The sequence below is a fragment of the Hippichthys cyanospilos genome, chromosome 4, assembly GCF_059441005.1.
Source record: "Hippichthys cyanospilos isolate Australia breed blue-spotted pipefish chromosome 4, RoL_Hcya_1.0, whole genome shotgun sequence".
NCBI lineage: Eukaryota > Metazoa > Chordata > Actinopteri > Syngnathiformes > Syngnathidae > Hippichthys > Hippichthys cyanospilos.
In genome coordinates, this window is record NC_142372.1 from 4,803,009 (window position 1) to 4,819,527 (window position 16,519).

Consider the following 16,519-nt stretch of genomic DNA (forward strand, 5'->3'; position numbering starts at 1 on the left):
AAGCTGGCTAGCTAGATAGCTAGCTAGCTAGATAGATGAATCAAATGTTGACTAGCTAGCTAGATAGATAGCTAGACCGTTTGAAGACGACCGACCAATGCTAAATGAACTAAATGTTGACTAGCTAGTTAGCTAGCGAGTTAGCCGGCCGGCCGACGGATGGACGGGCGGCCGGACGGACGGACGGACGGACGGACGGACGGACGGACGGACGGACGGACGGACGGACAGATAGATAGATAGATAGATAGATAGATAGATAGATAGATAGATAGATAGATAGATAGATAGATAGATAGATAGATAGATAGATAGATAGATAGATAGCATATGTTCACAGGACAGGCTGAGTCTTAGCTCAGATAGTTAGCTGTTTAGCTATCTAGACTCCTCCCAATAAATGTTATAAACTAAGTTGAACTGAACCCAACTGAACCTAAACTGAACATTTAAATAAATAATATCTAACGAGCTAGCTAGCAGGACAGACAGACAGACAGACAGACAGACAGACAGACAGACAGACAGACAGATAGATAGATAGATAGATAGATAGATAGATAGATAGATAGATAGATAGATAGATAGATAGATAGATAGATAGACATATTGTATATAGCTATATGAGAGTGAGCGAAAGATACCGACAAAGCTAGCGAACTGCTAGCTAGATAGATAGCTAGCTAGCTAGCTAGCTAGATAGCTAGATAGATAGATAGATAGCTAGATAGATAGATAGATAGATAGATAGATAGATAGATAGATAGATAGATAGATAGATAGATAGATAGATAGATAGATAGAGATTTCGAGCCCTGCGAATGCAAAATTAATCCGAATACCCAAATCATGTGTTTTTCTGCGGATAGTAAATAGATTTCCAGCCCTGTAAATGTATTATTAATCTGAATGCCAAAATCACGTGTTTTGCTATGAATATCCAGAATCCTCACCGAGACGCGCGTCGCCCAAGCCACCCCGCCGAAAACTTTCGCAGCTACTCCCCCGCGCACAGTTCCGCTTCATCTTTTTTGATGGCGGATGACACTGGCCCACATGCATTTAGGGGTTTAAAGAAGGTCCAATCCGGGCTCTCTATGTCGGGAGAATCTTTGGTTGCCGGCAAAAAGCCTCCCGGAAGTTTGTTCCTCCACGGTCTGAGGGGTTATTTGCAGCACTTTCATCCTCCTCCTCATCTCTGACTCCCTCTGATCCCTCCATATGTGGAGAGAGAGTGAGAGATCCCAGCCAGCGGATCACACTTTAATTCAAAGGTTAGAGACGGGGAGGGGGCCCGCGCCGGGCTGTGCATGGATGGTCAGGGTGATTATATGGAAATGGAGAGAGGTGAGCTTTTGGGGACTTTTATTCACAGGGCCAAAGATTGCTTCCGCTCTTCCAAACGCCCTGGTGAAATATGTATGAAAAGCACTAAAAAAAAGTCAGTTATACTGTACTACGGTGAGATAATCGTATAGTGCGGCACGGCCATCTGGGTGAATGAAATGAAATCAGAGTTCGCTGTATAAGGGGCGGCTTGATTAGGCTCTCGTGTTAGTTTTTTTTTGCCATTTTTCTCGAAGGTTCTATACTTCTTTGTTAGATTTCAGATGTCTTTGCTTGTTCATTCTCACATTTCAACAGGTGATGCCCTCTCTTGTGGTTAAAGCTTTTTTTTTTTTTTTTACCCTCTTTTATTCCTGTCTATCACCAGGATCTCCTTTATTTATTTAAATGTTCAGTTTAGGTTCAGTTCAACTCAGTTTATAACATTTATTGGGAGGAGTCTACAATATATATTATTACCGTATTTTCCGCACTATATGCGCACTTAAAAGTCGAGATTGTTTTAAAAAGCTGATGATGCGCCTTATAATCAGGTGCGCCTTATATATGGATATATATATATATATATATATATATATATATATATATATATATATATATATATATATATATATATATATATATATATATATATATATATATATATATATATATATATATGGAGAATGAAGTGATAAAGTAAGCTTTACCTGTTTTTTTTTTCAGGTGAACAAAGTTGCTTATATTGACATCGAGTTATTAGGCTGTTGAGTTATTATTTGAGTTATTGTTATTACTTTGAATATTACAATATTGTGATTGAAAAGGTTTGAAAATATGTCATTAATTGAGGGTGCGCCTTATAATCCGGTGCGAGTTATTATTTGAGTTATTATTGTTATTACTTTGAATATTACAATATTGTGATTGAAAAGGTTTGAAAATATGTCATTAATTGAGGGTGCGCCTTATAATCCGGTGCGCCTTATACATGAAAAAGGTTTTAAAATACGTCATTGATTGAGGGTGCGCCTTATAGTGCGGGAAAAATGGTATATTTTGTTCAATTTATAATATTTATATTATATAAGCAAGGAGAACATCGTTGCCCCTTTTGTTTTTTGCCTGAAATTTGTTTGAAAAAAACATGAAATATTAACCTTTTTGTCTTTTTAAAATTTTGTATTTTTTTTAATTCGTCAGAATTTTACAACTAAGACAGATGTTGTCTCAAACCTATTTTAATGAATAAGTAAACAAATACATCAAAACTATGCAAATCTAAAAAGCTATTCAGTAAACGCCACAAAAACAAAAGTAAGAGCTGAATGGGTATTTTAGGCTAATAAATTCTCATTTACTGAAAATTCATATTGACTCCAAATATCAGCTTTCAGACTTCTAGACTACTAATAATTGGTATGGGCCTTGAAAAAAAATCTCATTATACAATTATGTGTTATTTATAATTGAAATTTTACATTTCGTATTAATGCCATGCGTTTTCACAAAAGTAAAAGTTTGTTGCAAAGTTTATTTTATACATATTTTATATAACAGATAAAATTTCTGCAAAACCAACATTTTGACATCTTGACTTTGATTTCCCAGCAGCCAAAAGGTTCCAATTTTAATGAGATGTTTTTCTTTGAATAAAGGACTAAATAAATGAGCCAAAAGTTTATTTCAACTTAAAAAAACTAAGCAACATTGAAATTGCTGTAACCTTGTCAATTTCATGTATTATGTATCATTTTCAAGGGATATAAGTGTAGAATTAGAATATATCAATATCTCAGTTTGTATCTTTGGACACATGAGACTTATTTTGTGAAAATACCTTACAAATATTCCATTAATTTATTTGATTACATATGAATTCAATTGTATATGTACAAGTTTATGATAAAAAAATATCCGTTCATTTTTTTCTACCGCTTTTAAACAGGTGATGTCCTCTTAACGTTAATTCATTTCCTTTCTCCTAGTTCCGCTCCACCAAGTTATATATATACGCATACACCTTTATGTATACACGTATATCGGTGTTGTGATTTGATCCCGCTCTCTTATTTTAGTCACAGGTCATCCTCATGTCCCAACAGGTGTTGTTATTGTCATTTGTTATTGTGTCTGGTGCTAAAAAAATAAACCCGACGGTAATGCCGTAAAAAACAAGTGTGATCGCCTGTGTTCTATCTAGCCCGAGCACATTATGCTGTGTTTGAAAGCGGGTCCCGACAAGGACAGAATTTGCATGGTTTCTTGTGTGTTTTGACCTTCGCTGCTGTGGAGTGGAGGCATTAAAGTACTCAGCAGTAAATTCTGATACTATTCAAATGGCCTCACACACACAAGCACACACGGTGGTTATAGAGTCATTATACTGACTTACTCGCAACAAAATGCGTAAGTGTCAGCCAGCGGACAAGTGAAAGGATCTCATTCCGGGAGTTATGTATTTTAATAAAAGCTGCAAGCACAAGCTAAATATGATACAAAGCTCCAACATGTCTGCATTGGTAACCGAATCCTAATGAAACCAATGAATAAAACTCGGAGGTAAAATTGTCGCTCAGCTAACGGATGTCACATGACAAAAAAAGGTGAAAGTCAATTACCCGATGCTACATTCGAGGAAGGTGGGAAATCGGATGTATCCGACTTGGATTGTCCGGACCTCAAAGCGTTTGAATGTGAACAACAAAGACGGCGACTGTCGGTGTTCTGGCACGAATCAGAAAACCTTAACCACGATTTTCTTCATTTATATAAATAAAATAAGATCCTAACTTCAAAGCATTCCATGCTGTACATTTCATTCGACATTCGGTCCAGACTGATTTACCGATTTTTTGGGAGGCTCTCAAAATATTTCCCCTACAGATAAAAAATATCTATATACAGTGGACCCCTGGGTTACGGCGTCCCTGACTTACGTTATTTTGCCCTTACAAAGTGGAATGCTGAGTTTTTTCATCCCTTTTTACGGCATTATTCACGCTTGACGGCATCGACAACAATTACAAATGTCAAACTTGGCGGTCAGTGTTCGTGCGTGTGAGTCGCACCGCGCTCATACGTCACTACATGCGTCACTGCATACTTCACTAAGATGCTGGTCTGCTATTGGTCGCCGTCACTAAGACGCTGACATGCTAAAGCTTTGATCTTGTGTAAGTGCTTACAATATCATATTTGTTGTTCATTTTAGTGCTTAATTCAAACATGAATTGGTTAGCCATGGGTCCTAAGCTTGCTAGTGATGTTAAAGTGACAAGTAAGAAGATGATAAGTATGGAAACCAAGCTGGAGATAATCAAGATATACGAAGAAGGCTAGGCTAAGCTAAGCTAGGCTAGGGATTATGGACCTAAGTAGCACAAGTCAACGTCACTCAAAAATAAATAAAACTTCTTTTTTCCTCGATATGTTTTTTTATTTATGATGTTATTTAATTGTATACATGTACAATATATATAAGTAGCACTTACTATTCTATTTTGTTACTGATTTTTAATATGATATGATTAATATAATTTGGACATTTTTACCTGGGGTTTTACGTGCATCAGCTAATTAGCATGGGTTTCTATTGCCCGCCATATAAAAATTTCCCCTTACGATTACAAATCTGGAAATTAATTTCATATGGTGGGGGTCCACTGTAAAAATAAAGTTCTTGGAGTTGCTTGTCTAAGACTCTTGATAAATACGTAAAAATACGTCTTTGGGATTGGATGAGTTGAGAGGCAGGAGCTTACATTTTTTTTTTTGGCGTCTTGTAATTGTAAAACATCACCTTTGAACTAACGGAGCCGACATGTCACAACGGAACTACGGATGAATTTAGTCTTCTTTTTTGCGAGACTCGTCTGCCCCGATGTGTCATTTCCAGTGGCGGCTTCACATCGGGATGGACTAGCAGAGCATGGAAAGACTTCAAAGTTCAATACTGGCTGCGAGGGGTGAAAGCTTAGCAACCCGCTAACATTCCTCTCAGGGCATGTGTGGACTGATAAAAAGAAAAAAAATATATATATATTTTAAAAACCCTCCAAATACCCCCCAAATATCACCACTCTACTTCAAACCAGTCGGATGAAGACCTCCAAGCAAAAAAAGCCGGATCGATAAACGTTAACCTCGCAGCTAAAGGGTTTTTTAACGAGCGCCAGAAGGCATTTTAAAGACGGCGGATGGGATGTGTCAGCCAGAGTCTTTTTGGTCTGTCACCATGCTCTTTCTTCACCGGACCAGCAGAACTGCGCTCGGCGAGAAGCCGGCTTCCCCTCACATCAGCGTCATCCTGTCTCCTCCCTTCGGGGGGTTCACGCCAACCCCACAAGTGCGCTCAAACTGCAGAGGAGCGTGATAGGTTCCAATGTGGACTAAGGCCATGAATATTAGGAAAGTCAGGACTAATTTTTAGAATCGATTACTTGGAATCAAATAATCGGATCAAATAATAGTTTGTATTAAAGTGTCTTACAAAACCTTTTTTTTTCTCTGATTACCATTGGTTGATGAACACATCGACCAATAACTGATATTTGGTATGGTTAAAGAAAAAAAAAAAGATAAATAAACTAATAAATGTTATATTATGTGATAGAGATTAATTCTTAGTTAAGATTAATTAATTAAGATTAAGATCTTAATGATTAATTAAGATGAATTAAGATTAAGATCTTAATGATTAATAAAGATTATTGGTTGATCATGGAATGTACTCTGCTGCTCGGGACGTGAACAGGTGGTACAACTATACATCTGAAAATAATTCTCTTGACTAATGTTAACTCACCAATCATGTTCATTGAATTACAAAATAAAAGCAGATATTTATAAAGGTTTCTTTCCCATTCATTGGATTCCAAAGATGCATTTTTACGTTTTATTAACGGTCGAGACATTTTCGGGTAAACTAAAATCTATAAAGACTTACCTACAGTAATTACTGGACAATATTGTAAGCATTCACACGTGATCAAATCTTTAGCACATCGGCATCTTGGTGACACCGGGACGCCAGCCAATAGCAGACCGGCATCTTAGTGACACGTTGCAGCGCAGGCAGTTGGATGTGAAAATAAAATCAGAGCAATTACCAAAAAAACGCCTGAAGAGGGAGGCAAAACAACATTAACACAGCCAACCCCCACAGGCCATGACAGTTGTTGATGTCGTAAAACGTGAGAAATGCTGTGAAGAGGGTACAAAAAAACTTTGTATTCCACTTCGTAGTGTGAAAAAAAAACGTAAGCCACGGACGCCGTAACCCAGGGGTCCACTGTACTTGTAAAGGACTTTTTGGTCGCCCCCTGACCTTTAAACATAATTCCTATGAATTTGCATACTTTTCCTTCCCACTGTAGTCCCAATTCCATTTCAGCCCACGTGCAAGGTCTTCTGTTGAACACGGCAGCTGTTCTCATACTTATCTTCAAGATGATCACAAACCTACAACTGTTTCCAGTTACCGAGGCAACAAAATACCAAGTCACATGATGCTTCACGAAGCCCGCGTTTCAAGATATACTGAAATGTAGGCTGGAGTCTGACGCTAAAGTTTTCTCTATGCATTTATAAAAAAAAAAAAAGAGAGAAAAAAAAAACCTGACAAACAAGACAATTGTGTCTTGTGAAACTCCCACTCAGACGAGAAGTGCAAGTTGCCGAAAAAAACACAAACACACTTTGTGGCATTTGCTTTGTCAACAATCGGCGCTTTTATGAGTGATGTTCTTCGTCGTCCCGGCGGATTGCCCGATTTCTCGCGAACTGCACACCTCCTACACGTCGTGCTCGTCATTGTTCACACTCACAACAAAACAGCAGCGAAAGTCCTTGGGTAATGCGGGGTTACATCACAAGAAATAAAAGGGATGAAGCCGAAACATTCTTCCATTCTTTTCTCGTTCCTGCGGCGGCCCGTTTAGGCAGCGAGTTTACCTTTTTGAGTCGCACGATCCCTTCCTGCGTCTGCGTGTCCGTGACGATCTCGAACACGCCTTGCTCGTCCCCTTCGATGATGTTGTACGTGGACTTGGCGTTGTCGCCGACGTCCCGATCGTTGGCCTTGACCTTGCCTCCCATCTGCCCGACGGGCAGGTTTTCGGGGATCACGAACTCGTATAGATCTTTCGAAACGCAAAACGAAAGGCATTAAACACCGACGGATTCGTGATTTGGTACCCGTTTGTTTTTGAAAGCTCACTTTTTGAAAACTTGGGGGGATTGTCGTTGATGTCGGTGAGCGTGACGGTGACGGTGGTGGTCCCCGACAAGCCGCCCATGTGACCGCCCATGTCCTTGGCCTGGATGACCACCAAGTACTCCTCTCGCATCTCTCGGTCCATTCCGTGGAGGGCGATTTTAATAACGGCTGGGTAAAAAATAGAAACATGGAATGGAAGCATCTGTCAGCAATATCACAAACGGTATTTGTCTATTCACTTATACAATAGAATGCTAAGTTCATTCCGACGATCGTAGGTGTGAAAACCAGTCCTCCAGTAATTCGAGGCATTTATTTTTCTGCCCCGGGTACCCGTTTGTACCGTATTTTCCGCACTATAAGGCGCACCGGATTATAAGGCGCACCCTCAATTAATGACATATTTTAAAACTTTTTTCCATATATAAGGCGCACCCTCAATTAATGACATATTTGAAAACTTTTTCAATCACAATATAGTAATACTCAAAGTAACAACAATAATAACTCAAATAATAACTCTAAATTGTCAATATCTTAGAAACACATTGTCAATGAGCAACCTTGTTCAACTGTAAACACACAAAAGAAACAGGTAAAGATTACTTTATCACTTCATTCCCCATCTACCAATCCCAATCTCAATATTGATCCATATATAAGGCGCACCTGATTATAAGGCGCACCATCAGCTTTTAAAAGAAATTAAGGCTTTTCGGTGCGCCTTATAGTGCGGAAAATATGGTAATATGTCTACAAAAGGGGTAAGCAACTGCAGCTCTTTCATCCTCATGTTGCGTCTCTCCGTGGTTTGGGAAAAAATGAAAAAATCTTGGTTCAGATCGATTACGTAGCTAGCGCAACAAGCAACGCAACAAGCAACGCATTTGAATTGCAGTCAATGAAGTATGCGTGACTGGGTGAAAAGGCGACATTTGAAATACGCGTTTGGTGCGACGGGACACGAAATGTGATGAAAGACAGCCGATCATTTTTTTTTCCACTTTTCAACTGAACATTAGAAACTAAAGTGCTTGAAGAATTCTTGACACAAAATAAATGTCGTCTTATTCAAACGTTGATTCGGTCTGCTTGCTTCTTTTAATGAAAATACTGTGGTACAACCTTGGGTCACAAAAACTGCAAAACTGATGCATATATATTTTGAATTTACTTGGTTTCATAAACTTAATGGGTAGCGTTTGTCCAAAATCTCAAAAATGTTTCAAAAATTTAACCCTGCGTTGCTCCCGTGGGGTGTTCGGACACCCCGTGTTTTTTCATGCTCGTATTTTCTACAATAAAATTGAACGTGTTTTATTATTGAGCCTGGAAATATTATTTTGCAAACACCTCAGTTAGGACGCTGTTCATGCTGTAACGTTATTGTGTCGTTTCACTTCCAGATATAAGGTTCTTTATGGGGGGGGGGGGGGGGGGGGGGGGGGTCGTCATGAGCAATTAGAATCCCAAGTGCTTATTGCTACATGTGCAAAAATGCTACAAGAAAAAGCTATATGTAACCTTCAAACCTCCCTGACTTAACAATTGGTTGCCAAGCATTATTTTTCAGGACCACGTCTTTGCGGTGTGGAGGTGAAGAATTCCCTGCAGGTATATTTTTATATTTGTTTCCTTCGCTTAACGTACAAAAAAAAAACAAAAACCATCAGCCACTTTTTTTCTGCGGGCTGCCATCATTTGTATTCGGATTGAGTGCAAATGATGCTGTCTGTCGTGTATAATCTGGGATACTGTATGCGGAATGGACCTTATTGACTGCGCCGCAACCGTGGAATATAAAAAGGGGCTCAACGGCGGCATCTGAGGATAATCCACTCAGAGAAATAGAGACCCGCAGGATCATCAAATGAATATAAAATTGCAGCCTTTTTGGCATGACACCCCCTAAAGCTCCCATTCCACGCCCCACCAAATGACAATGGGCCAAAAACAAAACAAAACAACAAAAAAAGACAAGACTAAGGGTGAGGCTTGCATTTTCTATTCTGGAAGCTTGCTGTCTGCAGAGATGGAGCACCACTGGGGCGGGGGGGGGGGGGGGGGGCAGATTTACGTTTGGGAGGTCATCGGCAGAGGCGGGAGAAAATACATGTGTGTCCAAAACGATTATGTCCAAAGTCACGATTATTTTCGTCCATATTGAAATCATGATCATTAATCACAATCAGCCATCGTGTTTAGTCATACGTGTCCATTTATTACACTTTTCTTGAAACAAAAATGATATGAACAAGACTTCAACGTTTGATACTTAAAGGTAATAATAATGAATTAAAATAAATAAAGTCAATAATATTTAAAACAAATGGCACACAGGGCAACACAGCTAACTTACTTGCTGAGTGCAAACCAATGAAAAAAAATGAAGCCTACTCATAACCAAGCACATTATTTACTTTTAAGTAAATTTTAATCAATAAGCAGCCATAATATAATTTTCAGTCATTTCAAATAGAATTTATTCCAATTTTTTGCCAATCGGATGTTTCAAAATGGGTCTCGATTGACAGCTAGCGCGGTATTTATTAGGAATTAGGTGAGAAACTCAACGTCATTTCACACTGGTAAATAATATATTAGGGTAAGAAAAGCAGAGGCTTTTGTCATGCAAATATGTGGGAAACACTGTCCCCTGGTGGTAGGATGAATAATCATATTTTTGACATAATCGTGCTGCCCTAATATATATATATATATATATATATATATATATATATATATATATATAATTTTCATCAATTGTCAGTCAAAATGTCATTTTCGCTCATTTCAAACTGAATTAATTCCAGTTTTCTGCCAGTCAGATTTTTCAAAATGGGTCTCAATTGACAGCTAGCACGGTATATATTAAGAAATAGGTGAGAAAGTCAATGCCATTTCACACTAGTAAACAATATATTAGGGTAAGAAAAGCAGAGGCTTTTGTCATGCAAACATGTGGGAAACATTGCCCCCTGGTGGTAGGATGAATAAATCATGATTAATAATCATGGTTTCAATATTGACCAAAATAATTGCGATTATTATTTTGGACATAATCCTGCAGCACTAATACACACAAACAAACAAAAAAAAAGTGGCTGTTTGCGCCAATATGAGAGAGAACACAGCCGTCTACTCGCTGCCAATCAAAGCAGCCCCTCTCATTCTTTTTAAATGAAGTTAAGATCGGTTGGTCAAACATCCGCCTAAAAATACATATTAACATCCGTGTGACCAATCACGTCAAAGTTAACTCGCGCGTGTTCATCTCTCTGCACAATATGCGAGACACGAGACATTCTACTGTGCGATGCCGCGCACCAGGAGAACTCTGAAGGACAAAAAGTGTATAGAGGAAGAACTTGAATATTCCATAAATATTACATCAGAAGCCATTATATTTTCTTGCTATCAGCTTGAATATTCCAAAGTACATTTAAGTCCTCGTTCTGCCCGAGGAAAGTTTTGCGCTTGTGCGCGATGAAACGATGTGTGGAACAAGCGTCTGATTTGAAGGCGGGCCAGCTCAGGCAACAAGCAACAAACAAATCCAAAAATAAGACAAACGCACTTCAGTCATTGGTGCGCTGCTCATCTCTGAAGTTGATCACGGTTAATTATTCAAATTAATTCCTAATCACTCAAAAATGGGAGGATAGACAAACACTCATTTCCATAGCTGATCCCCCCCCCCCCCCCCCCCCCCCCCCACCTAGCCGAGTGATAAAGTGGGCCGCAATGTTTATTTATTGATTTATTCATCCGCAGCTTTTCATTTCTAAGTGTCAAACACTCCTTAATCATCGCTTACCGTTTTTATTTGCCATTAACATTCATTAAAACATCTGCCGAACGGGAAGGACCCATCTGCATACGTGCCGCTAGCGCAGAATGCTAATGCCCCGTGCTATTACGGCCGATCTTCTCTCCGACTTCAGGTGATGTGAGATCCAGGCGGTGGCGAGCGCAAGGCCGGCTCCGCTTTGGACCGGGTGTTATGACTAATTATGCACATAAATATTCTCGTCCGCTCGCTTTCTGTATTTTCCCCGGCTTGTTTACGACGCCACCCATTTCCGTCTCATGTTTTATTCATGTAATTCATGTAATCCTCTCCTTTTATAGACACGCATTAGAAAGTCATCCGGAAAAGCAAGTAAAGAAGAAATTTCATACATTATATATATATATATATATATATATATATATATATATATATATATATATATATATATATATATATATATATATAGGGCAGCACGATTATGTCAAAAATACGATTATTCACCCTACCACCAGGGGACAATGTTTACCACATATTTGAATGACAAAAGCCTCTGCTTTTCTTACCCTATATATTATTTACCAGTGTGAAATGGCCTTGAGTTTCTCACCTATTTTCTAATATATACCGCGCTAGCTGTCAATTGAGACCCATTTTGAAAAATCCGACTGGCAGAAAACTGGAATTAATTCAGTTTGAAATGAGCGAAAATGACATTTTGACTGACAATTCATGAAAATTTGCATAAAAGTAAATAACGTGCTTGCTTCTAAGAAGGCTTCATTTTTTTCCATTGGTTTGCACTCAAGTAAGTTAGCTGTGTTGCACTGTGTGCCAAGTTTTTGCCATGTCTTGTGAATTAGTTTTAATTATCATTTCCCTGTACTTTATTATAACTATTTGCAAGTATCAAGCCTTTACGCCTTGTTTATATAATGTTTGTTTACAAAAAGGGCACTAAATAGACATGTTTGACCTAACATGATGAATAATTAGGATTTCAATATTGACCCAAATATATATATATATATATATATATATATATATATATATATATATATATATATATATATATATATATATATATATATATATATACATATATACACACACACGCACATATGAGGGCGTATGGAGTTTGGAGATAATTCAGTCTTTCTGTCTCATGAAGGGGGCGCGTCGTTATTATTACTGTTATCATGAATATGAATTCATGCGACCGCGCTGCATTAAGGACGGCCAGTCGTCAGATAGGCCCTTTGCTTACGAATCCCGCAATTATGCAGATTTAATAAGGGCTTTGATGCCGCTCATTGTCCAAGCACGCAATATATCACAGATGATCGCTTGACCTGGCTAAATCCCTCGCAAACGACGACGGAGAAAAGCAGCGATGTGTCCCGCTGATATGGAAGCCGCCCGCCTTTTGTCCTCGTCTATTCAGCGGCGGCGGCCATTATACGGCTCGCGATCGCATGTGCGGCAAGCTGATAATACTTTCCATTTGTGCCGTCATTAACTTTTGAAACCCGGGCGAAAGATCCCCGGCGAAGATCGCCAACGTCGCTTCATTAAAAATCATCTAAGGCCGCTGACACAGCTGCGGCATGTTTCTTCTTTTTTCCGACTAATTATCCTTTTCAGGTTTTAGTCAAAGCTTTGCTGTCAGAATCAGGCTGGGAGGAAGCCAATTGTCAACAATCGAGCTCAGGCGCACACCCCGAATCTGCAAATATCAGGAAATCTACACAGGAACAGTTTTCTTTTCAAATTAAGAGCAAATGAAATGAAACATGAAGCAACTTTCTCATGAATTGTGTTAAAGTGACTCCTTTGCAAACGGTTGTATATTTTTATTAAGCACGTTTTTATTAATCACACCATTTTCCGGCAGATGAGCCAGAAAGAAAACATGATAATCCACAATCTATTTTCATAAATGGCTGAAAGAAATACGCCTAGAAATTCCACTACAAATGCCGTGGTGCAAAATGGCCCCCGGGCCATAGTTTGTACACCGATGATTTACAACATATGTTGTTCCGAGTGCTTGATCAAATCTCATATTCCCTTCTTTGACAACATATCGGCGTGTAATAAATTTGCACGCCTGACCTCGACTGACATTGTGAGCCGTTTTATCTCGGTGTCAGCGGCTAATGAAAAGCGACCATGTTTAAATACTAAACGCATTCCTGCCCCATTGAAATAATCCAATAAGATCTTATCTGCACCTCCTGTTGAAGCCTATCTGGCTCCCATTGTGGCTCGTTATGGGCGTGGCGGCGTTCATTCACTCGCCGTTTTGTCCAACAACGTGTCGACTCGGAAGCGGTGAAAGAGATATTAACGGCCGCTATTAAATTCAATGAGCCATCTTGAAGAGATCACATCTAGGGCCAAACAATGGTCAAGTGTACAAAAAGGGTTTTTGTTGGCCCGGTTGCTAGCTAGCATTTAGCACCATGGAGTGTTTTTTACTTTCTTGGCTGTTATTGTGACGCTTACTCCCTATTTTGTAAAAGTAAGTGTGTTAGTTTAACCCTTGTGGCATTATGTTACAAATTATGGATTTTTTTTTATGATCTCATAAAAGAATCAATGGAAAAAAAAAAAAGACTAAGGAGCTGAAATTTCCAGCAGATGATTAAAACGTAAAATTTCAAAATGCAACCATTGTGAAATTTCTTTGTGATTGCAGCTGAACGTCCGAGATTTTATCTACAAAAATAATAATTGTCCAAATTTTGGACCATACAAAACCATTATAATTACAATTTTTGAGATGCATTTAATCGGATTTATGACATTGATTTTCCTGCGATTTTAGCAACATTTCGTTGAGCGGTGGTCAAACTATATCAGCAAACAGAAAATTCTCTGTTGAGCTGTGTTTCACCTCAAGACAGTAGGTGGCAGTAGAGACCAGTTAATGGCTACATCTTAAGTACCATCATCACATCAATGACTACAAAGACAGACCAAAACATTTTTCAATTTTTTTGTGAGTTAATAAATGTAACCTACATATTTATGGATAGAACTGAAGCCACTGAACAATGAGTGGTTGAAGGAAAAAAATATTCATAATTAACTTGAATTATTACACCTTTAAAACTTTAAAAGTTTGCAGTGTGTGCACAAGGGTTATTTGTAACTGCGTTGCATAGAATTTCCCTATGGATCGACAGGGCTCAAAAAATAGGGACAAACAGACTATTCTTTCCCCCTGAGCTATTATATCAACAGTTGTAATAACAATTTATTTAAGAAGGACCAATCAGAGCAGGACACCCAATTTCATTTTGTACCAGCTGTACAGTGACAATAAATGCATTCTATTCTATAAATAGAGAGAAAAATTCAAGCATGGAAGTCAAAAACTCACCTGAGTTGGGCTCCACAGAGAAGTAGGGCTGGCCCTCCAGGATGCTGTAGACCAGCTTGGCACTGTTGCCGTAAACCGGGTCATCTGCATCGGTGGCAGTCACTTGGGTCACAGAGGTACCTGTCAAGGTAAAACAGATCATTAATAAGTATTAATTCTACCCGACTTGCGATCGTCAAATGCGTTTTTATCAAAGCAACTGAGAGCATCCGGTAGAGCTGGCGGAATTAAAGTCACATGACTTGAGTCACCAATTGCATTTAGATTGGATTTTGGATGCCGTCCGCCTCCCATTTCAGAGGTTGAGGGTTTGATTGCGGCTTTGGCCTTCCTGTGTGGAGTTTGCGTGTTCTCCCCATGCCTGTGTGTGTTTTTTTCCAGGCACCCCAGTATATCGGACACTCCAAATTAGCCTTAGGTGCGATTGTGAGTGTAGCTGTAGCTGTTCATCCTGGTGTGCCCTGTGATTGGCTGGCAACCAGTTCAATGTACCCTTCCTCCTGCCCGACGACAACTGGGATATGCCTTCTGTTTATCGATCAAGTTAGATTGGTTTGGATTGTCAATAGCGATGCAAAAATATTTGCATTTGCAAGCATTTCGGAATGAACATATAGTGCCGTTTTCAACCTATACCAGTTTTAACATTCTTTTGTAAATTTTTAGCCTTCTAGTGTTTTTTTTATGCCTTTTGTTTGATGTGTCTAGATCAGTGTAAAATTGAGAAGCACTGGTCTGGATCAATAGCTCAAATCCGGTCCAAATTGACATTGAATTGCCCCAATCTTAAACACTCACCCCAGACAAACGGGTAAAACTAAAGTGTATTTTATTGACATTCCATACATACGTTTGTGTGCGTGTTTCTCATTTTGAAACACGGTCGTCATGCGAGATTTCTCACGACGAGCGTCAAGCTTTACTTAACGCTGATTAGCTGTCTCCCACGAGCTAGCGGCTAACCTGATGGATACGGGGGCATATTTATAGACGCTCTGCAGAAAAAGTAATTAGTCAACTGGAAGGCGTATTATACTCATTTTTGTCTCATTTTTAGTAGCTGTCAACTTTGAACGCTATGGTGGCTCACCTGAAAAAAATAAATTAAAAAGTAAAAAAAAAAAAGTAAAAGTAAAAGTAAAAAAAATGCTACCCAGGCAACTTCACATGCAATCGAAATGTCGACGATGTAGCGGGGAGTCTCTGGGGAAAATTCCCAAATAGATTAGCCGGCGTTCAATCGGGCTATTAAAAAACACAGAAAAACAGACTATTAAGGAGTTGTTAGTGAAATTAGACTCGTTCAGGCTTTCGCACAGTGAGCGATGCCCTCGTAGGTCTCCGCGAGAGCAAAAAAAAAAAAAAAAAAAAAGCGGAGAGGAAGCTTCAGGCAGGAACGGAAATGGTTCCTGTGAAAGATGTTTTAAAAGGTGGGCTGGCTACAAACGCTGAGCGGTTCCTTGTCACGTAACAAAGCCGCAGATTTTTTTTTTTTTTTTGGTCCTCCTGTCACAGCAATTGAGCGGTTCCAGAAAGGCAAAGAAAAAAAAAATTGCACCGGATTTGCAAAGTTCACTGCTCGCTGGCCAACAATCTGATGTCTGCTGTGAAGAGCGGGGCGGTCAATTCAGGGTCGAGAATACGGGTTTGAGTAGGATATGGGTACGACATGGATGTCTGTGTTTACGCAGACATTGTTATGGCAGCGCGGCTTTGGGTTTCAAAAACAAAAAGAAAACAACAGCCACCGTTTTTTGTGGCTGGCGAGCGCCATTTTCATTGTCTTGAGCCAATA

General features: G+C 39.1%; 1 protein-coding gene across 2 annotated transcripts in view; it reads right to left on the reverse strand.

Annotated features, from left to right (window-relative positions):
• cdh8 (cadherin 8) overlaps positions 1–16,519 on the reverse strand; it is a 136,450-nt gene that overhangs the window by 27,880 nt on the left and 92,051 nt on the right. For both annotated transcript variants that reach the window (XM_088413073.1, XM_088413071.1), the window contains exons 4-6: positions 14,725–14,844; positions 7,547–7,714; positions 7,282–7,469 (exon numbers count right to left, since the gene is read on the reverse strand). In XM_088413073.1, coding sequence (XP_088269199.1) covers positions 7,282–7,469; positions 7,547–7,714; positions 14,725–14,844 — 476 coding nt within the window. The remainder of the gene's footprint in view (positions 1–7,281; positions 7,470–7,546; positions 7,715–14,724; positions 14,845–16,519) is intronic.